This window comes from Spea bombifrons, chromosome 1 (genome assembly GCF_027358695.1).
Source record: "Spea bombifrons isolate aSpeBom1 chromosome 1, aSpeBom1.2.pri, whole genome shotgun sequence".
Lineage (NCBI taxonomy): Eukaryota > Metazoa > Chordata > Amphibia > Anura > Pelobatidae > Spea > Spea bombifrons.
The window spans coordinates 136,190,700-136,214,818 of record NC_071087.1 but is presented as its reverse complement, the minus strand read 5'-3'; the positions used below and the strand labels follow the sequence as shown (position 1 = coordinate 136,214,818).

The 24,119-nt window shown below is 36.1% G+C and overlaps 1 protein-coding gene across 2 annotated transcripts in view; it reads right to left on the bottom strand.

Moving 5' to 3' along the window:
• EFNA5 (ephrin A5) overlaps positions 1–24,119 on the bottom strand; it is a 185,306-nt gene that overhangs the window by 10,721 nt on the left and 150,466 nt on the right. For both annotated transcript variants that reach the window (XM_053474443.1, XM_053474448.1), the window contains exon 2: positions 15,864–16,156. In XM_053474443.1, the coding sequence (XP_053330418.1) occupies positions 15,864–16,156 (293 nt within the window). The remainder of the gene's footprint in view (positions 1–15,863; positions 16,157–24,119) is intronic.

Below are 24,119 nucleotides of genomic sequence, written 5' to 3'. Positions count from 1 at the left end.
TAACCGACACAGAAAGGGTTACTATAAGAGACAGCTGGTCATTCTTTGTTGCTGGAACCTCGTTTTTGGTATATTTAGCTATTTGGACATGGGTAGTATTGGATTCAGTACATTTGAGCCACAGGCTATAGGTATTAATTGCTAACTCACTCAGGTTACAAATGTTGACATTTTTCAAATTACCAGTTCAAGTTGCTTCTCTCTTAAAGCAATGTTATCTGGTTTTAGGCATTTTTTGCAACGAGGTAGGACGAAAAGCAGTCTTTCTGCTAGCCTGATGAAGAAATATAATAAGAAATCATGGGCCACAGTTAAATTAGGGCCCATCACTGTTTACTGAAAGTAGACACCAAGATTAGTGAGCCACCACGTCAGTTATAAACCTCTGTCTATTCCGCTCTACACACACACCATCCATTCTTAAACCTGCGAAGAGCACGGTTATTTCATCAAAACATGGCATTCCCTGAGTCCCTAGAACCGTGTAGGCAGCTAGAGAAGGTAGATGTTTGGTGATGGATATACTTGTCTACCAATAAGAATACTATTCAATGACATACCTCTCAAAAGCCCCAATTGTCATGGGACAGGCCCGAATTTTGGCACTATCCCATGTAGCTGCTCCACTATTCCACTTTTAAGATTACTTGAAAGCATGGGCCAGTTGAGGAGATTTCTGATCTCCCCTGATTGACCAAGGGAGGTATAAAATCAACGGAAGCAGCTACTACAAAGTGTAGTCATGCCCAAATAGTCAGAAACAAACTACAGTCTGACACAGACAGGTTTATAAAATTTGCTGTGACAGTTATGACATTCAGGGTTATATTGTGGCAGCCACCTTTCTTGGCCAATGTTTCCATTATAAAAACCGCTTGCATCTGCAGATGTGCAAACTAAAAAGCAGACTCTGTACTTCCGTAAAAAGAGGCCGAGACTGGGCAAAATGGCCGATGACATCAGGTAGACCCGCTGATGACAGGATACATCCTCGAGCGTGCCAACAGAGCAACATACAAAGTTCCATGTTGCAAGTATGCATACAGGCCCAGAAATGAGATTGCTTGTACACATCAACATTCCTAATCTCTTATAAACTTCTAAAAGTTTGATGTTTTATTCATTAGCCTATTAGTAAAACAAAGGTTTTGTAATCTCTGGTCTATCCAGTGTCAAACCTCTATAGAGTATCGATTGAACTGTTGAGTCTAAAGTACAGTCACTTATTTTGAACGGATAAACTTCCTTAAAAAGTATTGATGAACTGTCCAATTTTTAGACACTCAAAAGTTGTTAATCAATGGGACATAACCTTTGAATGCTATTTTAGAGAAGTCTATACAATACATTTAACGCCAAACCACCAGAGAAAGTAGACCTTGAAATATGTATTATTAATGAGTTCAAAAATTATACTTTTCAATAAAAATATTTATTGAATGAATATTTGTATGAAAGAAGTGTCATTATAGAAACTAAATTACACAATTCAACAAATTGTGTGTTTAGTTGCTTAATTTTAAGCAAACTATTTGATCTGCTACAAGTTGTAAAGTTACAAAAACAGCTACAATATTCTAGACTATAGATCACAACCAGGGCCGGCCCTACAATTGAGCCGACTGGGGCAATTGCCCCAGGCGGCACTTTAGAAGGGGCGGCACTTTGCCGCCCCAAGCGCTTTTTTTTTGTTTTTTTTTTAAGCGGAGGAGAGAGAGAGAGGGGCACCGAGTGGTTTTCGCTTACCCGCTGGACTGTTTAAAGGTGTTTAAAGGTAAGTAGATTATGGCGTCGGCGAAGTTTAAAATGCCGCCCCCCCCCGGTGTCGGCTGGGGGGGGTGACATTTTAAACTTCACCCCAGGCGGCGTTAAGTCTTCGGCCGGCCCTGATCACAACACCATATTAACTGATAAAAACCCTCTTAGGACCTCATTGGTCTATTAGAAGCGGACATACATATACAGTATATTGTTTATAATACGTCATTGCTATATACAAAAGCATGGTTATTGTATGTGTTAGATAACCCGCCCATATTTTTTTCTTGCAGAACCTCTACTTACGTGGGCTTCTCATCTATAAATCAGGTATTTTTTGTGTACGCAGTAAAGTAGCATATGTATTACATGCTTAGTAGTGACAGAACTGTGAAAGCACCTACTGAGCTCTGAATGAGGTTGTGGTAGATGCTAATGAAGTATGTATCGGCTCCTGGGTGGTGAATGTGGTCCTGTGAGCCTCTGATCCATTTTTGGTAATTATTTATTTATGCGTGTTGTGTGTGTACTCTTTAGTCAATGACAACATAGGCTAAAATAATCATTATCAGTTATTCAAACCCATCGCCCGACGAGTATGTTTAATTGCATGTCGCCTGTCAGACGGAGCTGCCGGAGACTTGAGTTTTAGAGGCAAGGGGCAAGCAGGGTCTCCTCTGTCAGTTTCGGGTTATGCTCTCTTGCAAGGTGGCAAAAAACCAATGTCACATTCTAATGCAAATAAGCATCAGAAACACTTCATCACATTACAGCAGGAGAACTAAATCTGTGTCTGACCGTCAACTTGAATCAAAAGTAGCACCATCATCACAATTCATAGGCGGATAAATCATGTATTTATGCACCACCAAACAAGTATTCTGAACAATGTTCAAAAAGATTTCTGAGAATCACCGTTCCCAATTTAAAATATCCATTTGTTTTGGAACGGTTCACATATATTTTTGCTGTAGCACCAATTGTGTAAAGATACCCAGTAACATGAGTATTATTAATAATTGGGCTGAGCTGAACATAGGCACTTATCAGGTAGTGGATATGCAGCACTGTGCTCTGCCTTGCCTCTCAATATATTACGCTACTAGGCAATTGGACACGCTTTCCTGAATTGTAATCATAATTGGTTATGCTGTCTCCTTCTCATGCCCAAATTATGTTTTAGTCTTCCATTTGCTTTTGTAAGTGAGGCTGTCTTTAATCTACGAAAACATGTCATTAGAGGAACGGAGGGAAAAAAGGCAGCAGAATTATTGTTTTCATTGTTTTGTTTTTTTGTTTTACTTTGGATGCATTCATAAATGTTTTCACATAAATACAGGTTTCATCGTTATATTGATTTGTGGTTTTTTTTTCAGAATAGGTGTGAAAACCCTGTCTTGCATATCTGTCGTAAGCACCGTATTTACACTAACTTTGTAGAAAGATTACAAAACTAATCTAGACTAATCATTAGGAAATCTTGCGAAGATGAAATGTCATAATAGGGTACGAGAGATAAATCAGAAAAAAAAAAAATATAATACGCACAAAGGAAAATTGTTTTTTTTTTCACTGTAGACAACTATAAATTGAAATAAACATTAAATTGTAGGCACTGACATTTTAGATTGTAGTACTATATTTGTAATTTTTTCTTTTTTTTTGTTAGTTCCCATCGATAAAAAAAATTATATTTTTCTCAATATTTTCTCTGATCCATTATAAGTCAAAAGCAAACATTAATACAGGAGAAACGTATTTTAATACTCAAAATGTTTCTATAAAAAGCTATTAAAGGGAATATTGAACTCATTCACCGTTTCATAGCATATTTCCTATTCAAGCACCTATGTAGCTTGTCATGTTCTATGCAGTTCTGTGTGTAGTCTAAAAGTCAAGTTATTTTACTCATGTCGAGAGGGTTTAAGGCTTATGTTTGGCAAAAGGATTATTTCAAATAGCGGACGAGCCGTACAGCACTAGATATTTTAATAACCTTCTTTTGTGAAGAGATAAATCATTTATTTCAATAAAATGAATAGCACAGGCTTCAAAGTGATGAGTTACTTGTAACCTTTTATAATATCCTTTAGCAGGGAAAAAAAACATGGAAATACATATTTTACTTAGGTACTTAGGTACAACTATTACTAATGAAACAAAAGATCCTGTCCACGACATTGAAAGAGTCCATTGAATGAGCAGAGCTGCTTCTTATAATTAAGCTATAGCAAAAGAATTCTGTAGCACAGACAGACAGACTTGGGCTTATTCACCAAAGGGCAGGGGAGTTTGTAAGGGAAATGTGGTTTCAACTCTTTAATATTACTATTCATTATGAAGAACCATTATGAAGAAGGGCTGAGCTGGCCCTGCAAAATGCATAATTCAATGTGTGAGAAGAATCTGAAGTCTCGTCGATTTAACTATCCATTATACAGGGTCAGATAAACTCTTCCTCCATATAGTGAATTCAAGGAAAGGGAACCACAACTCTCTTGTCGACTCTCCGCTAGTGAATATACCCCAGATACTTTGTATCATGTTCCTTTTACAGATAGGGGCCCTTTGAAATTGTCTCTAATGTCATGATAACGAGTCTTGTAACTGATTATTTTTTTTATTACTGAGCAAGGTTTTTTATCGACTGTAACAGATTATGTAAGCGCTTTACTTTATGTACTGCATTATCTATTCACGTAGACACATACACACAAATGAAGGCATGTTTTTGGCACAGTAGGGGTAGAGCTATTACTCTTTTAGGTTAAAATGTTTCATCTGCAGCAAGAGTCACTCCTGAAGGCCATATTTGTTTTCTTCTGTAGTGTGATGTATGTGTTATACATATATAACGCACACACACATATATAATAACAAAGTTTTGATGAAAGTTAGATTGCCCAGTCAGCCAGACTGCATATGGTACAACAAATGACAAGACGCAAATAATTATTATTTCCTGCATGTTTTTGGCACGCAGGCATCATTTTGCTAATCCTCATTGTACATAAGCAATTTAGAGCTTTTAAATCCATTCAGGCAACAGAAATAGGATTTCTGATGTGTTTAACTAAATCCATTCTTTAAGCAAAATCAGGCTCTATTGCTGGTAACACAGCTACTAGTCTCAAAGCGATAACCTTTGTCAGCGGAAGGAAACAGGCCTCGAAAGTCAATCGCAACGCAGATGTTTTCGCCAAATCAAGTTCTGGAATGCTAAGGGTCCTGAAAACTAGACACTTTCAGTCTGCGTTTAGTCATTTTGAATCCCCTCTAGCATGAAATATGAACTTGACAACAAATGGCCAGTGTCCCTTGCAGCACAGCAGGCTGATCAAGCCACAGCTGTACCAAAGACCAAAAAAAAAAAAAACGGCCACAATGCATGTTCAATAAGTCTTATAACATGGCATGAGCACGGAAATTCTATTCAGGCGGCTTTATGGAATGCGAAAACAAGATTCGTAAAGATAATTTTCCATTATACACATATGTGGTAACTAAAACCCGCTCATTCCATTCAAGCAATTGAAGAAGAAGAAGAAAAAAAAAAGTTTTCCCAATTTGTCCATTGATTGACTTCATAATAGTCCCACGATGGGAACTCTTGTTAACATGAGAGGATGAGAAGTTAAGCTTGCCCGCCTACAGAAGTGAGAGAGAAATAACCAACTGCCGGATTTAATTACTGCAAACTATGTCAGTTTAATGTTTCGGCTGAACACAAGAAAATTAGTGACTGCAAGATAGAACAGGCAAGTCTTTATACTGCTAATTGTAAAATAACAGCCTGACCTCTAAAAGCAACTGTATTTATAAATTGTAGTCACGAGCCAATGTTGTGCTGCCATAGCGACCGTTCGAGTTGAAAAGAAAAACATGTGGTTGGTCTATTTCTTATTTATTTGATTTATTTTTTCTTGTTTTTTTTATTATTTATTATTGCCCCAGAGTGCAGGCCATCAGCTGTCACATCCAAAGCCTCCAGGTCAACGTGCCGGGCTTCTTTGTTGTTGAATTCCCTTTTCCTTTTATATGCAAACTTCACCCTGAGTGTTACGCACAGCCTTCCAACCCCTTTTCTATACCTAAAAATATATTTATATAAATATTTTATCACATGTTACCTATTAAAAAATGTCCAGTATTCTAACACACTATTTTGTACTCTTGGAGCAAGGTAGTCCAGCTCTGGTCTTCAATGGACCAAATACCTAAGTGGTTTCCAGGATAATACATCTCTCTGTATGGTTCTATAGATTAGAGTTAGAGTTCACTGTACAGGGAAGTAAGGGTACTAACATCACAACATCAGGCATAAGGATTCATTTTAGGAAAGGGTTGGTACAAGAGGATCAACTCTATAACATACGGTATCCAAAAATTTGAAAGCTGTAGGCCCTTTGAAATTGTCCCTAATCTCATGATAATGAGTTCTGTAGAAGACTTTTTATTACCCAGCACACCCGAGGTGTTTGTTAAGCAAAATTGCATTCCTTCGCTCCCTAAAATTAAGATCCAAACCAGGATACATACATGGGGACGTGCACCAAAACAAAGTTTGCAGGGCGTCTTGGATTTTATCATGGACAGTAGCTAGAAACATTCTGTAATTTATATATGGTGCCTCTTATGAATGAGAACTACTGGAAATGGGAACTTAATTACAGATAACAATCTTTGGGATGAATTATTGAGTATACTTTTCATAAATATTCCAAAGTAATGTACATCATGACCTTTAACCCGTTACCTCTGTGTATATTATATACAGTGGCTGATTTTACAAAAAAAAGTACATTGAATGTAAATACTTTGTCTTCAGAAATAAGGGATTACTGCCAGGTAACAAGCATGTGTAGTACCTGTGGATAAGTAATTCTGCCACAGGAGGGCCATAACATTTAGCAAGATACTGAGTAACTTTTTAGCACTAAAATTGCACATGAATATACTATATATATTAAAAATACACTACTTTAATTGTTTTGAAAGATATGCACATTACACTAGATTTTTATTTTAAAAACACAGATATGAAAATTTTCAGTACAATATTTTTTTTAGGAACAGCCAAGAATAAGTTTAATTAATGCTTCCATGTCAAAAGCTCTTAGTCTATGGTGCAATAGCCGCAATAATTTGTTTGGGTGTTGTAGTTAATGTAATATAATAGAAGAAGTCTGGTACAGTGGCATGCTTAGAAATTGATTATGTCTGTGTAACAACTTGTCATGTTGACAATCTGCTAGGATGTGTTGTAATCTGTAGCCTTGCACATTCTGACCTCTGTCTTGATTACAGAGAGCCTGGTACAATCCTGGCCATTATTCATGGGCATCTAATGCAATATTCTACAGTATAACTAGCAGATGTGCAAGCCATGTCAAAGAGCTTTATGTGACTTTTTTCTAAATCAATCTGTCAGAACTAAAAATTCTTATACGGAAGGTAATCATTACTACTTTACACATCACCGAGTGGGTTTAACACATTACACTGAGCTGTAATTTGTTGCAAGTCTCTCTCACAATCAAAGGGTTAAAGGTATTCGGGTCACGGCACTCTACTTTTTCAACATTCATGGCGTAGGTATAAAGCTTTGCTGAACCTAAGACAAGATCAAGGACTGTTTGTGGTCTTGATTGTCTACATCAGGAAGCATGGGCAGACTAGATGGGCCGAACCTGCCTTCAAATTCCACGTTCTATAATCTGCTACAGGAAGTGTTAACCATGTGATACAAGCGTTTAAAGGTGCACGGATATGCTGTTTGATTTCATTTAAGCTTCTGTCGGTTTCATTAACCTCTCTTCGTTATTCCTGCAAATGAATTACATTGTCCCGTGTCTCCGATGTATAATTTTATAAAAAACACAACAAATCATTACGGCGCTGATTCCCAGCCATTCTCAATTGGAACGTACAGTTAAATATGTTTTTTTTTTATTATTCTCTCAATTGAATCGCCAGAACCGTTAATCTTTATCTAAGGGTCCATAAAAAGTGTTTTGTTCTTCTTGACAGCTAGTAGGAAAAAATGCTTTCCAGAAAGCACTTTGGCAGTCACTCTGCTTGTTATTAAACTTTGAAAAACGTTTATGATTAATATAGATTACTAATTCCACTTTTAATGCGGGAACGTGACAGAGACTAATTTATACTGTTTCGCTTCGGCGAGCACAGACTATTGTAAAATATGGCTCCGTGTGATATCATATAGCTGCATTCTTTTCAGGAAAGCTACCACAGGTGCAGTTTAACAGGGATGTAATCTTATATATGAAAGTTCTTTGAAATGAAAACATCTGAATGTATATCTGCAAAATATGTAAAAGACATTAGGGTAATTTAAAACCGCAGATAATTTGTTTGTTTAGGCTGACGGACAATGGCGCATGGAAGCTAAAGAATGAAAAACATTTTAATTGTTTTTATTCTTCTAACATGAGGGGCGATGTTGTTAAGGAATGAGATTTACCATATGGAAATTACATTTTGGAAGCTTTCTAGGGCTCTCTCTAATAGGAAGTTGTGGTACATTGGTCACTGTCCTTTTTTCCTCTGTAATTGCACAAATGATATTACATCTGAGATGTTCCCGTGAGGAGACGTCTTATAGGCCTATAAAATTAAAATCATTTTTTAAGAGCTTTCCCCGTGGACTCTTTGTTGAATGAGCCTAGAGAGATTCCAATAAGCAACTTTTGAGAGCTGTACAAGTGGCCACTTGACACAGGGCAAGCTATCTGTCTTCAAGGTCAAGCTAGTGTTCTATATGTTTGCCTTTGTAGCCAAGGAAACAAAACAATCTCCTGTTTTGGCGTATTCTGTATAGTATATGTCTGTTTTTTTTAAATTATATATATATATATATATATATATATATATATATATATATATACATATTATTTTCAACTTCTGGTAAGTAGGCCGCCCCTAGGCTTGGCTTCTGGATCTCAAAGTCTACAAATTGTGTAATTGACTCATTAATATAACTGTGCATCACACATCCAATTAATAGGTATGCATATACCTGCTTATACTGTATGTTTGGATGTGTTCAAATTTGCAGATTTATTTCTTACACTGAAAGTGTAAAAATTCAGTATATTTTTCGAGCCGCATGTTTATCTTTCAGGAGTTAGGTTTGCATAAAACCCAAGGAAACACATGGATGGTGTTGAATCAGTGGTTTATATCTAATGTATTCCAAATACCAGTTGAGATTTTTTTTTCTTGACGTGTGCTCAGTGTTGCATGTATGACTGACTCCTCCTCATACTATAAGAGTAGCAGAAAATGACTTATCCTTCCATATTTTATTCCATTGGCTAAATAATCACTTCCTCATGCAAGAATGAGCAATATCTTTACAGAGAATCTGTTCAAAAAATTTTACATAAATATAAAATGTTATATAAGGTTTTTTATATATACATACAAAAACATGATAGCTTCAGATCCTCCTATTATGGCAGCTTCACACTATGGTGTATTAACCAACAGGTATCTCTGAAGGTGAGCTTAACATTTCATTGCACCAATTCCAGTATACATTATGAAGGGCCAATCCTCAAAGAACTTGTCTTGCCACAAAGGATTCCCCTGGACCAATATAAAAGTGGCACGGACTGGGACACCAGGCTACACTGGTCCCTGGATAATGCATAGTTGGTGGAGAGATTTTTTGGAAATGATCTCACTGATTTAATTATTCATTACGGAGGATCAGTTAAAGCGTTCTAGTTAATAAAGCTCACTGGGGTTGGGTCTTCACAATGAAGATTTCAAATGCAGAAGTTTAAATCTTCAGTTTACCTACAAACTTTTCAATGAATTCACCTCTGTGCTGGAAATAAATGGTGAACCTTTTGATATTTTACCTTGCCTTGTGTGTTATAATGTATATGTGGAAGTATACAAGTACGAATATTTAAACATTCAACATTTAAGCCCTAAAATCGATCTATCCTCACTTGGAAACCCTTTCTATGTCTGTCTTTTTTATGACTGACAGACTGATTAGAAAATATTTGAACATCTAGTTTCCTGTTATTTTATGGGCTTTCTGATAAGGACCAAAAGGGATGAAGTGAACACTTGACTGACAATCACTTCAGTAGTAAGAGGCTTTTAAAACAGTTTAAATGCCGCTGACTTCTTAAAGGGAGACCATCAAGCAGTGGCATCTCCAGCTTTCTCACTTGGGGGGGGGCACAAGGGAATAGGGACCAAAGTAGAGGGGCCAATTATAAAACACTACATATACACTCTATGTGTGTGTGTGTGTGCATGTATATATATAACTTATTCCTGAGTGACCGCTTGGCGGCTGCAAAAAGATTAATAAATACGGCATTTCAATTGGGGGGGGCAGCATGATGTAGGGGGGACCATGGCCCCCCTTGCTGACAACACTGCCATCAAGTCATGTTTGTGGTGCTGTTTTACCTTTAAACATTGCATTACATAGAGTACTTGTGTGGATTGTATTTTTTTACATAAACATGTTTAATCCTTCTACATCTAATCTAAATTGTATGCATTAATATATTTCAGAGGTGTGTATAATCTAACACTAAAATAATACATGACAGTAGTCTGGAAGCTATGTCACAAACATCTAACACACATCTAACCATTTGGCTTGAGAGCATCAATGAACTGATATTATATTTCCAAATATGAATAGCAAGTTCAGCTCAGCTCAACAGCCCATGGATTCACAAAAAATCTGTTGAGATTCAGTGAGTTATCAAAGTGACGGGAAAAATGGAGCAGATTGGGCAAATTTGCTTTGAATGTAACATTAAGGCAGAGCCAAAATTGAGGACAGTGTTGTCCCAAACTCAGCAGTTGCAAGCTGGGTGATACTCAATGAATGGTGAATTCCCACACCTTTTCCACTGACACCAACAAGTTGGTGCAACCTACCTAAGCATTTCATAAACAGATCACCCATCTGTTATAACACAGAATGAATAATTCATGTTATTATTCATCACGAGAGCAGTTAAAAAAAACACAAATACAACACACCTATACTCTATGTTACAGCAAATGTAATGGTGCACATAATCTGTGTGTTATTTATTTGTGATACTTTCTCCACTTAAAGACTCCCTTCACTTACAGTAATAAGAGCATGATAAAATAATTTGGATTCCACGGCTAGCCGGCTACATTCAGGTCAGTGGGTCATCCAGGGACCAATAAAGGAAGCAATGACCTAAACTGATAAATATACTCAACTGCCATCAGAGCTTCAATGTGTTTTACCGGAGGTGCGAGACATGGATCTCATTATGCCTCTAGAACCTAAGTACCGAATGAAAATATCAGCGTACGTCAGGGAAGCATACTTATTGTGTAGCCATCTTAAATGTGGCAGTATGTAAGAAGCATTAAGTCAGTTCTACTTCTAGCTAAGATGAATATTGTTTGCTATTGTTTTCTTTTTGTGGACATTTCTTTTGGAATGCCAGTTGTAACTTCTAATAAAGATTACTTTAAATGTATGATATCAGTTTATTATTTTAAAATTAAAAATACCCAACCATGTATTGTTGTTTGCAGATACATATAATGATCTTGCTGGTTGACCAGGTAGACGATTTGAAGATTCTTTACAACACTCTCAAACATCTCACTACAGAAGTAAATATCATGGTGTTATAACTCTTTTACGGATAGTTTTACATCAGATCATTAGTACTCATAGAAAATGCATTTCCGGATGCTTTACTGGAAAAAAAATTATATATATGTAATTGTCAACATATACATCTCTGGTTGTAAAAAAAGATTTTGGCTATTGGAAACGTCTTTAAGAAAAACTGATGATGTTTTAATAAAGGTTTTTTTTTTCTTTAGTCACCAATAAAATATGCATCAAATTGGATGTGTTAGTCATAACTGGCAAAGCTAATAAACTATGGGCATCAATTCACTCATGTTGTTAATATGGACCAAGATAATTATACTTTACAAATAGATTCAGTTTTATTTATACATTAGAGCCCACTGAACACTGAGCTGTGTATTATAAATGAGCATATTCACATCCACAAGAATGTCCATTCAATCAAGTATAGATTATGGAAACATTTAATTGAGGATAAAACTCATTCATTTATAGCTTCTCATTCTGAAAACAAACATTTCTAAAAAGGTGTGACATTCCAAAATAATTCCAGGAATATTAGTTACATTCAATTGAATGTACACACAAAACATTTTTGAATATATCCAATTACGTCTTTAAAAAAAATAATCCATTCTAAAAAGTAACTTAAATTACAAAAAAAATCCTGACAAAGGACATTTTAAAAGGGTATGGTAAATAGGGTACTGAATTGACTATTATCGTACAAAAGATGCCAATGTTCTTCTCACAATCTCCAAAACTACTATAAATCCACAAATGTGTATTTACCATTGAAAAAAAATGTATCCTAGCCCTAGAATATTTCACAACATACCCTATAAGTTAATCATAAAAATAAAAAATAAAGTCACCGTTCAAAGAATTAGGGTTAGATATTAAATAATGTTGCGGTTTTGTACAAAAAAATACTCCAAGAAAGGCTAATACACATAATTAAAGTTCTAAATAGATCATGTCCTGGAAGCCAGCATGAGTTTAATGAAGCAGGAAGCCACAGACCTTTGGTTTGGAAGCATCTGCAGATACTGATGTTTCACTTGAGTTTAATTTGATTTTTTTCTAAATCAATGCAGGTATGTCTAAACATAGCTAGTCACGATGGCAACCTCAAAAAGTGTATCATATTGGATTTATAAACATAGTACTTATATATACTACTGAAATAATTAATAAAATTCCTTAGTTGGATAGAAGCTGCACGATAAGTAAATATCAGTTGGATATAATCACTGCACACATTTATACCATGTGTGCATCCATAAGCCATTATTTGTCCATACAGGGCAGTTGTGGCACAGCGTTTCTTAAAGTCTTGCCAATCAAGCTCCTTAAATATCAGCTGTCTATCATGTTTCCCTAATATATCCCTTTTTTATTTCTAAATATCATTTATTAAAATAAAACCAGATACTTATGAACCCAAGGTCTTTGCTGAAGTGAGCTACACAAATCGCAGGCTGAATAACCCGCATGCAGAATACTGTACATTTCCCATAAGCAAGTGAAAACATGGACATCCATACATATGAAACATACCCTAGCTTCAGAACTTAGTTAAACTTTTAGCTGTAGATCTTAAACCAAGTAGATCCCTCGAACAGGGAAAAGGAACATTAAGTATTTTAGGTATGCTATTTCAAGTCGGAATGTTTAAATTGTCCCTTATCCATTCATTTAACCTTTCTTGGCGTGTTGAATATCCTTCTTAAGATGAATGACAACTGAACTCCTGTCCTTGGACTGTATAGTGCTTTGGGTCACAGGTGTCATGTCAGACAAGGAGATGAAAAGACCTCCTGCTAAGTAATGAGACGCATGCTATCAGTCAGAAAGCACCATATCATTGTTGATTTCTTAGGTCAAAATTGGAAGCCTTGTTTTAAAAGAACAAATGAGCTCTTTTTCCAATGCAGTAGCTATAAGACCATGTTTTACATTAAGGGTAGTTTTAAGATAACATACTACATGACTTCTACTGTGCAGGCTAAATTAATTATATCTTTTGGCCACTGAAAAAGTTGAACAATATACAAGTTAAAAAGTTTAACAAGTTGAGTGTATATTCCAATAGTGTATAAAGTAAAAGTATATTTCCATATTCCATATTATCCTTAATCATAATCCTAACATCGTGATACAGCATAATCAGAAACACTGAGGCCCCATAAACCTGCCCTATGCTTCACCTGCTTCCACTCCCCATGCTTGCAATGAGCCAGCAGGTCCCAATCCCCAGAAAGGGTCTATCTGGGCCCCAAACGCCACAAGGTAGTGCTGGAAAATATAAATCTGTATAACTTGAAAACTCAGATATGAAAGTTCCCTATTAATGTCTTAAAGCCTTCATAATGTTCCATGTTGTCATGAAAAAACTGTCCCAAAAACCTATCATGACGGCATGGAACATCATGAAGAAAGTAGCCGCACAGCTAAAGCTGAATCTAGAGATTACAGCTGAATACAGGGACAGGGAAGGGTAAGTCCGGTACAGGCTGTCTCTCTATAGCACTATCCGTACAATTCCCCCACACAGTGACCTGGTTCAGGCCGCTTCTCCGCTGGCCGCTGTGACCCATGACCCCATCTGTGTAACCACCTGTCCCTAGGCAACGCTCATCTCAGGAGTGTCTCTGTTGAATCCTCCCTCTCCTATCTACAGCCCCTCCTTGCATTAGACCTGCCTTCTTCATTGGCTCCGCCTCTCGTTACTCAGTTACCCCAGTCTGTCTTTTTATTTTTCAGAACATATTCAAATGATATGTGTATAGCAAAACATAATAGTGACAAGATAACAAAAACAAATGTTCCTAGACTGTATTGTGTGTACTCAAACTATTTTTTAACATTCAAAAACAAATGCAGACAAATCAGAATACATGGAATATTCAATCGGAAATAGGACATTCAAGTAAATATTCTCCTACAAGGAGATTTTGATTTGTTTTGAGGAAATAAATTGAAAGCTTATGTGTATGAGATTATGTAAATTTCCTATAAACTACAAAAGTACAAAAATAAACAGACTTTAGACGCTACCTGCTAGGATTGTAGTACCTTTTGTATTTGATTTCTTGAAGGCAAAGTTTATGTGCTATAAAACGTTGGATTTGTGCAATCTAACCTTAACACAAAAACCGGTGAATTGATAATGCCATTTGAACAACTAATGAGAAATGTCCTTGTATAAACATGGGGATTTTTCAGAAGGCCATCAGATTAGCATTTATACAAGTGTATACAGATTATTTAAGAAAAAGAAAAAGGGGCTTGGAATAATTTACAGCAATGGACTAATGATGAAAGATGCAAGCTGGCACGTAAGAATCTGTTCACTGTAGCCTACAAATAATGGTGAAAGGATTTTCCTACAGAACGCTAGAACTTTGTGATACACTCATACTCAACAGAACATTCTGAGCTCCTAGAAGAGGCACATAATGGGAGAAATAAGAAACAGAATGATGTTCCTAAAAAGGGACTATACTTCACAAAAAGACCCGTGATAAGACAGCCCTTGGTCAGTGTCCCAGTACACATGGTCAGGGACCTTATAAGGGTCCTTTTCTATTTGGGTCTGCTGCACTGGGCTATTATTTTGATGCTCTAAAACAGTCTTTAATATTTCAGCAAGGTCCCAAAAACATGGGCACTTCTTATATCCCACAGGTACAGTAGTAGCCTCACTCATTTAGTAAACAATCAGCTTCTACCTTAATTGGATATCTTACCTAAGATGTTTTGGAATCTATATGCAACTTTCCCTGAAATAATCATTTTTCCAATCTGTTCCTTGAAAACTTTAAGTACATTTATTTTATATTATGTGAGAAACATTTAATTAATAATTACACTCATAAGGAATACTTTTTGTATCTCAAAGATCCCATTATTTCTTTGAAATATTAATAAAGTCATTTTTACATTTAAATACCTTCCTTTACTCAAATATTTTCAGACTTGAAAAAAACCCTTCAATCCCTTTTTCACTGCTCTGCTAAAAAAATCATAAATGCTGTCACTTTATAAAATGTATGCAAGGTAAGAAGGTGTCGGAATACGTTGTCTGTATTGCCATGACACATTCATACACATGTTCATGTGCAAACATATTATTTTATTTTTTATTAAAAAAAACATGTTTTAAAGGGAAAGCAGAGGGATATCACTACCCTGAACAAAAAGATATGTATGTATATATATATATATATATATATATATATATATATATTATATTTAGTTATCTGCAAATGTATAGAAAATGCTCTCATTATTATTATTATTATTATTTATTGTTTTATATAGCGCCATCAAATTCCGTAGCGCTGTACAATGGGTGGACAGGACACAACAAGTAGTACATAACATAACAATTTGACTTACAGAGACAACAGGTCATTAAAATGCAGATTGAAAAAAGTGAAAGTATACTCACATATATAGTAATATTCCCGGCCTGGTCTGAACTCAAACCCTAATGAGAAGGGAGTGAAGAGTTGAAATTTTTCTGAAAACTTTAGTGGTCCATTGGAGGAATGGGGTCGATTGCACTCCCATCTTTTGAAGCCTTTGGATGTGTGATCACAGGAGCTGTAGCCATCGAAGTTCACCATGTACAGAACATAGCGTTCAGTTTTATCTTCCGGCACCGAGTCTTCATAATGAGGGCAAAATACATCTAGGTAGTCATTGATACAGACATCAATATGGTAGTCACCTCTCATGAACCTAACATTGCAGAGAGAAGAAAATAAAACTGTTGTTAATACCGATGCACTCCACCATTTATAAATATGCAGTAACATATAGTGATATACAGTTATATTAGTTGATCTACAGTTCATGCTAGGAAAATATATATATTTCAAATTAATCTGCTGATTCATTTCCCCAGAACTGAGTTTGCTGGAAAATATTCTTGAAATAATATTTTTCTTCTCAGAGTATTCACAGATGAATGAAAAGGTCTAGCTCAGACGCGCTCATTGGGCAACTCATCAAGGTCCTTGTCTATATCAGACCTCAAAGAGTCAAATGGAATTTACGTTTGTCAGTTCAATGTATATGTCTGTCTAAAAATACCCCAATATTTAATTTACAAATTCTGATCAGGTTATCACACCGTGTAAAAACATTCTTATAAAGATAAATGAATGAGACATTCCAGAGCAAAGCTATGAAGCGCACTAATGGTGCAGAAGGGTATTTCACAATGGAATTTTCCTTCTGACAGAGTGTACAATGTGAAGAAATGGTGGGTGGTGAGCAGTATCAAAAGCTACAATCAGGTGAAGAGGAATGAGGAAGGGGTAATGACCCTTGAATTTAGAATTGAGAAGATAATTTACTAATTTAACAAGAACTGGTTTAGTTATATGCACTGTGTGAAACTGTGACTACCGACAGCCAGATCCAAACATTTGCAAATATAATTTTGGAAAAAAAGGCATGCTAAATCTATTTTGGAAAATTTTCTAACCAATGGCAGTGCTATGAAGGAAGAATAACTCATAGAATAGACAACTGTGTCTCTGAAGTGTCTTGGGGGACAATGATAGGTCAAAAAACAGCAGGCCTCTAAAAAAGTAATAGGACCTTTTGTAAGGATATCTAACATTTAGCACGTTACAAACAGCTACTTTAATGTTCAACATAACCATGGTAGCTTTTGTTGAATTTTGTTAATGTTTTTTCACATGTGCGTCATCATTAATAGACGGACCAGGATGTTCCTGCAGTAAGATATCTTAGTCTCTTGACTCGCCTGTAATTAACTTCCTCTCTCTTTGATTCTCATTTTTTTTTTTAAGTAGTTGATAGCAATTGAAATAACCAATTACTGCACTGCAACCTACTGTACCTAAAATGTTTTTTTTTAGATGGGAAATTGTCTAATTACGCACGATGGGACCTTCATGGAATATAATGTCTTCATTCAGTCTTGTAAAATGAAATGTATCAATATGGTTTGATCCAAGCAATAGATATATAATAACATCAGCAAACATGGAATTTACGCCTTTTACATTTTGTTTTTTAAAGAAAGGAGAGAGGAAATACTAACATATTTTTTATTAAGAACAGATACTTAGTCCCTTCCTCAAGTCACATATTTCACTTCAGCAATCCTGCGTCTGTGTACTATGATTTATGACATAAGGGCTGCCATGTTTACCTTGTTACACATTGTTGGCATTCATTTGTCAAGATACTTACAAAGCCCATGTAACATTTACAAGAAACATAGAAGCCACGCAGTTTGACTGCCAAACCATACAGAAGAAAATCTGCAGCTTTATGATAAAAGGATTCTGGGATATGTATTAATAGTGCTCAAGCTAACCCGACAGCTCCTGAACAAGAGCCAGATGATAGTCATAGCCTAAGGTGTTCGCCCAAATGGGTTTTCACTTTAATTATTATTGAGCATTTTCAGGCGTGCGATAGAGGAGGATTTGCAAGTGTCATTTCTGTGACATTTGACACTGATGTGCCTCGAATGATAAACTAGCATTTAAACTTAAAGCCCACCAGGAGTCTTGGGAATGGGATCATTTCACAAGCTATAAGACAGTTGGCCCTAAGAACCAAGCAGCAAGATTTCATTCACTACGCATAATAGAGAATTTTCCAACATTAAACATACTGGGTATTCTAAACAACACAGTAACAATCACCGAACACATTCAATTACAAAACAGAAGCCAGAATTCTACATTCCTAGAAGCTGATTTACTTTAAGTTCAGGGTTTATGCTACAAAAAGTCATGTTTTTGTGTTTACTGTTTTATGAGCAATGTAATAAGCACAAAGTTCATCTTCAAATTAATGAAACCTAACACTTATTAGAGGAAACACAAGACACCCGGAATTATATATTATGTGTAATGCGTGGTTCACAGGCAGTTCTTGATCTGTCACACTATATGGATGATACAGTCACCCATGCTCAATGACCTCTTTTGCTTTCAGCTAATTGATCTTCCTCCACTACTCGTCACCATGATAAAGCAGAAGAACATAAACAAAGAGAAAAAGGGGTCATGACATTCTCCCATTTGAAAGATGACATCTGTAAAACTGTACGTGTGTTTTAACTCTGTTTTTACAGAACGGCCCTGAAATATTTATCTTGCAAAAACATGCAGCCAAGGAAATATACAGCGTCGTTTTTAATTTTGGTTCCAGAAAAATGTACAAAATGCTGTGATAAATAAAAATTAAGCGCCGTTTAAAAAAAAGAAGATAAAAATTAACCATTAGAAGGCAGACCTGTCAGGTCACCTTCTGCAATGGAAATGTAACTATACATGGCCAACATCAAACCACATCCATTAAAATATATTATATATTTTATATAAAGCATATCTCGAGAAAGAAAATCACCTTTAGAAGACGGGGTAGGGTATAGTAATATAGGGTCTAACTCTAAACTATATGATTGTCAAAGATAATGGCATGTCATATGACAAAAATTGTATCTTATGATAACAAGTCTCTTTTGTGAAACTTTGATATTCAGCTGAAGAGACGAGACAAGGATACATCCTCACAGCTCGAGCGATATCCAACACCTTTATTTCTACTTAACCCCTTAATGACAAAGCCCGTACATGTACGAGCTCAAAATGCATTGTTTTCAATGGGTTTAGGGACCGCCCATTGTCCTTCAGGGGTTAAAGTAGTGTTTGATATAACTGGCACTGTGATGCTGTGTTCTAGTGCATTCTATTGATCAGGTATGGGGGCCTTGGACCATACAAAGGTGTCATCCAGGTGGCTATGTATTATACACAGAGATTTTTATGCCCGCAAAATAAGCCATTTTGGGAAATCTTCATTTCGTCGCACTTCTATGTACAAACTCCAAAAAGTATCTAATAGACTTGGAGTGAGTGATTCGTGATCATTTTAATTGATCATATAACCTATCAATACCCCAAAACCTATTTTATAAACCATAAATTAGCCCCCCAAGAATGCTTCTACATAGTATACCCTCTAATGAGACCAATTATTTGTGATTAGAAATACTTCTTCTCCAACTATATTCTTGATCCTACAGAATGTTATTTAGTAGCAGTACTTATAACGGTATGACTGCATTGGATACGCATCAATCATGAGGAATTCAGATCCGTGGGAGTACACGATGCTGCAGGAACGTAGACATGAGTACAAAACTCTAACTAAAAGCTAATAGTGACAGACAGTAGATAAGAAACATTTAATTAAGATGGTAAAATAATGATGGCTTAGTAGAATTCTTGCTACATCATATGTATTTTACTAAGATCTCTTTACTTTTATTATTTGCAAGGTCAGAAGAATTCTATTAAACTTTTTGCCATAGATGCAACACTCATTAATGTTTAAAAGACAAAAGTCTGTAATCAAGACGTATTCATGACATTTGATTAGAGGAGAATGGGGTAATAACAAATGACTGTATTAACTCAGACTTCATGCCGGCTGATGTCAGTTAAAACCATGGAGCGTTTAAAAATGAGATCCGGCATCTGTATCTTTAATGTGCATTCTAAAATAATTTGTAAAAAAAAGAAAAAGTAAGTCCCGCAACGCAGGTGTAAAAAGCCACAGGGCAACGAAGTCTTTCTCTGTGATGTATTCACCAACATAGGAGCTATACAGTACAAAGGATCAGCCCCAGTGAACTACGCTATCAAGAACGGCTGGCCCAGTATATGATCCGAATAAAAAGAACGATTTCTTGAAAGTTATGTCATTTATTTAACTTGATTGGGATATATATCTATCTGGACCGATAGATGGAAAAATCTTAATAATCTTAATAGACTAAAGGAGGCGATATTGTTTTATGATTTTACTCTCAATAGGGATATTAGAATTGTGATTATTTTTAAGTTAAAATAATGGATCACTGCTTGGTACATTAACCTCATTACATGCTAGTTTATATCTGTTTGTTCTTTTGATTTGGACATATGCTACAACTTGAGCCAGGTACAGACAGAAGCCTCTATAGCTCCAAGATTAATAGTCAAGGTCAAGCACAGATGAAGGAATCCTGGTAGAATTTAAAGCAGGGGAAATGGTAGCCATTGCCCGTCTATGTATACGGTATAACAGAACAATGTGAGGCGATAAAGCAGCGATTCGACCTAAAGCAGACAGGAAGTATTTTTGTTTTAGTTGTTTAGCCCTCTATTCAATTACCGTTTATCAGGGTAATTAAACACTGAGAAGGGATGCCAGGGCTAATTGTTAGATTATGATAATTACAAGCCATAGCTCTGCAAAAGCTGATCAAAATAAAACGTGGTTGCATGCACTTAGTTAACGCGGCTCTGCAGCTACTGAAAAGCCAGGGTATTTCTAAACGAGTTCATTACAAATCAGCGAGAGAAACTTATTATTTGTAACCTTCCTTTTTCATTCAGTCTAATGGAACAAAAAAAAAAAGTTGTGCCCAAACTATTGCCTGCATTGGCCAATTTCCATCAAAATTAACCAGCTGAATAAAAATAAGGACCTCGAACAGAACGCGATCAGACTTCAAATTGTGTGTAAATTCTGCACAAACTCAGAAGCATCTTGGATGGGAAAAGGCCCTGTTAAATTCCGTTATTGCAGAATTGTATTCTTATTTCTAATTTAAATATATTATATTTATTTACATATATAGCTCAGTTGTGTATGAAAAAAACCACATTACGTTTACATTCTGTTTGTCTTATTACAGATGAAAAAGATTTACAGTCCGACTACACCGTGACATTGAATCTGAAACATGGTATAAGATACGTTATCTGCTTTTGTGACATGATCTATGAAAAACGGTATGAGATTTACAGTTCAACTGTACGATGCCAACTAAAATTATGTGATTTACATTCAGATGGCTCTTTGATATTTTTTTTTTTTTTAAAACCCCTGATATTCACAGTTTGACTGCACTGTCGACATTGTTTATGAAAAAAGTGCTATGAGATTTACAATCAGACCGCACTGTGAGATGAGATCTACAATTTGACTACTTGGTATAATAATAGGAGGTTTCGCTACACATATCCCTCTATATCACTGTAAATGTATATCTGCTGAGTATTCATTCCTTGTTGCTTTTTATGTTTTGTCAGGGTATTTGCACCAATTTTTATATCTTAAAAAAATGTTGGACCAAGAGGCCATAATCTAAAACTAGAGCTTCAGTGGCTTAGATTAGGTTTTACTTTACTGAGAGGGAGATAGATAAGTGGAACAGCTTCCCAGCAGAAGTAGTAGGGGCTAATACCCCGTTTAAATGTGCATTGGAAAAGGCATATGGCTATCCTGAAGATAAGACCAACGTTGTGGTTTGAGTCTTGACATCGGGAAAAACTGATGGTTCTTTTCTGCCATGAAATTCTATAATTCTGTCTTTAAAAGGGATCACGGCATGGAAAGGCTAAGGTACCACATCCTGCACCCAGATAGATGGATACAGTATTCACATTGTTCTTTTGACTTATGACCTATTACTGACTTCCTACATCATTTTTGACCTTTTTCATTTTACATTACTTGAAAAAAAAAAATCATAATTCCCAAATGGTCTCAGAAAAAACCCAGAGAAAGAAATACAAATTCATTTCACAGCTCAATGTATACCGGATTACACTCAACCACTGTAATTGCACATCATCTAAAACATAACGCTTCTTATTATTCATAGAGCCGGATGCTCGATCTCCCTTATAAGTTGAGCTACAGTGAGATACCAGCATTGATAATTAAATAATAAAAGTAGAAAAATAAAACGGTTGTTGCAAAGAAAAGACAAAAATCAACATTTTATGTCTCGAAACCATTAGCAATGATTTTATCAGTGAGTGGTCGGTCTCTGCTCTGTATGTTTGTTCCTGGCAGCTCTCCTTAAGTTATACGTGACATAAAATGTTCTTGTAGACTACAAACAGAACTTGGATTTCACAGAGCTCTGCATTTTTTTTTTTAAGAAAGAGCACTATTTCAAAGTAAGCATGCATGACCCTTATCTTAATCTTTAAGGATCTTTGTTCTGTAACTGTCTCAGAAGTGCGATACTTGTCTGGTCTGAACTGCTTCTTTGGGCATTGCTGTGCCAGACACAAGGATGATAAAGTAAGACAGTGAACTAAGGGGCACCTTCATGCTGTGTGACATGTCAGCACATTGATCCTTGGGTGGTTAGACTAGTGCTCATCTTCCCTAGCTCCTGTGACTTTAATCCCTGCAATTGCTGCTTCTACCTGCGTATTGATCGCTCGCTGCAGTGGGAATTTAACTCGCTGGGAAGGGATAGAAATTTCTGCTTGTTTGAGGTATAAAACAGACTCGCACATCAAAAATAGTTATTTGCTGGCAGTGACTTAAATTATTTGACCCTTTACCTGGGAGCATTTCAGGCGTATACCATGTCATAAGGAGAATGAAATGAGAATTTGAATCCCTCCTCCGCAAGGGCTTGTGGCCAACGTGATGCAAGAAATGTAATCTTTTTTTACAGTATTTACTTGTAGGATTGTAAAGCAAACCTATCAAAAAGTATGCACGTCTTTGCATTTGGCCCACATGGCAGTCATATTTGTGTATTTTGTGACAAAGTTGATAGTAAAGATAAAGAGGTACGCTAATGTATAGATTCTTAATCTATACATTTGCTTGCAAAGTGGCTAGCATAACCAGGCGTTCACATACCTCTTGTGTAAGATGTAGCATGTTCATCATATAAAAGGGGTATTTTTGAAAAACGTATTTTTCTGAATTTGCTATAAATGAATATTTTCATAAAAGTTCTCAATGTAATTTATACTTTCTACGGGCACCAGAGCAGTGTTTGGCCACATCCATTCTCCAGCGACTCTCCTTCCACTCTCCATTCACTAATTATTTGGGGGTAGCCCCGAACTTCACAAAGCTACACCCCAGAAGAGAGGGAGCTTTAGTGGGCCTACACCGGGAGGTTCACAGGTATGGACCGTATGTTCACATTTTACTCTTACTTTCGGTTGGACAGAGGCCAGGCTCCCTAGAAATCGAGTGTATACATTAATATGGGGTTATCTTTCATACGCTAAAACGTAATCTGTTAAATAATGGCTTTTGGTGAGCGCATCAAAACCTCACTAATAAATCTAAGTAAAATATTTTATTTCTGCTTATGGAAATAACTAGTGCAATAATATATAAAAGTCAGGGCGTGCTGACGAGCAGCTGAAGTGCATTGATGCTTCCATAACCTTAGGTAGCAGGCTGTGATTAAAATGTTGTGTCCCGATGTCTACAGATGTTGACTTAGCTTAAGCATGTGTCCCGTTATAATTAAACTAGAAGACTGTATGACAGCAATAATAAGCAACCATTTCTTTCTAGTCCACACTTGGACTTCACAGAGACATGTGCTGACCATGTGTTTATCCAGGCAATCTCCAACTAAGCAATGTGTGATCCTAGGATTTTTTTTCTTATTTTGCTTGGAGGCATACACTAAAATCCATTAATGGATATTGAAAACAATACCTTATCTGTCAAGGGTCTTGTTGGCATAACATACAGTTCGCAAGGATTAGGAATGGGGGGTATGGAACATCTCGTGAGAAGGCCACACTCCAATACTATAAATTTTTTTTCTATTATTATTTATATATTTATTATTATAATAGATTATTTTTCTATTATTATTCAAAAA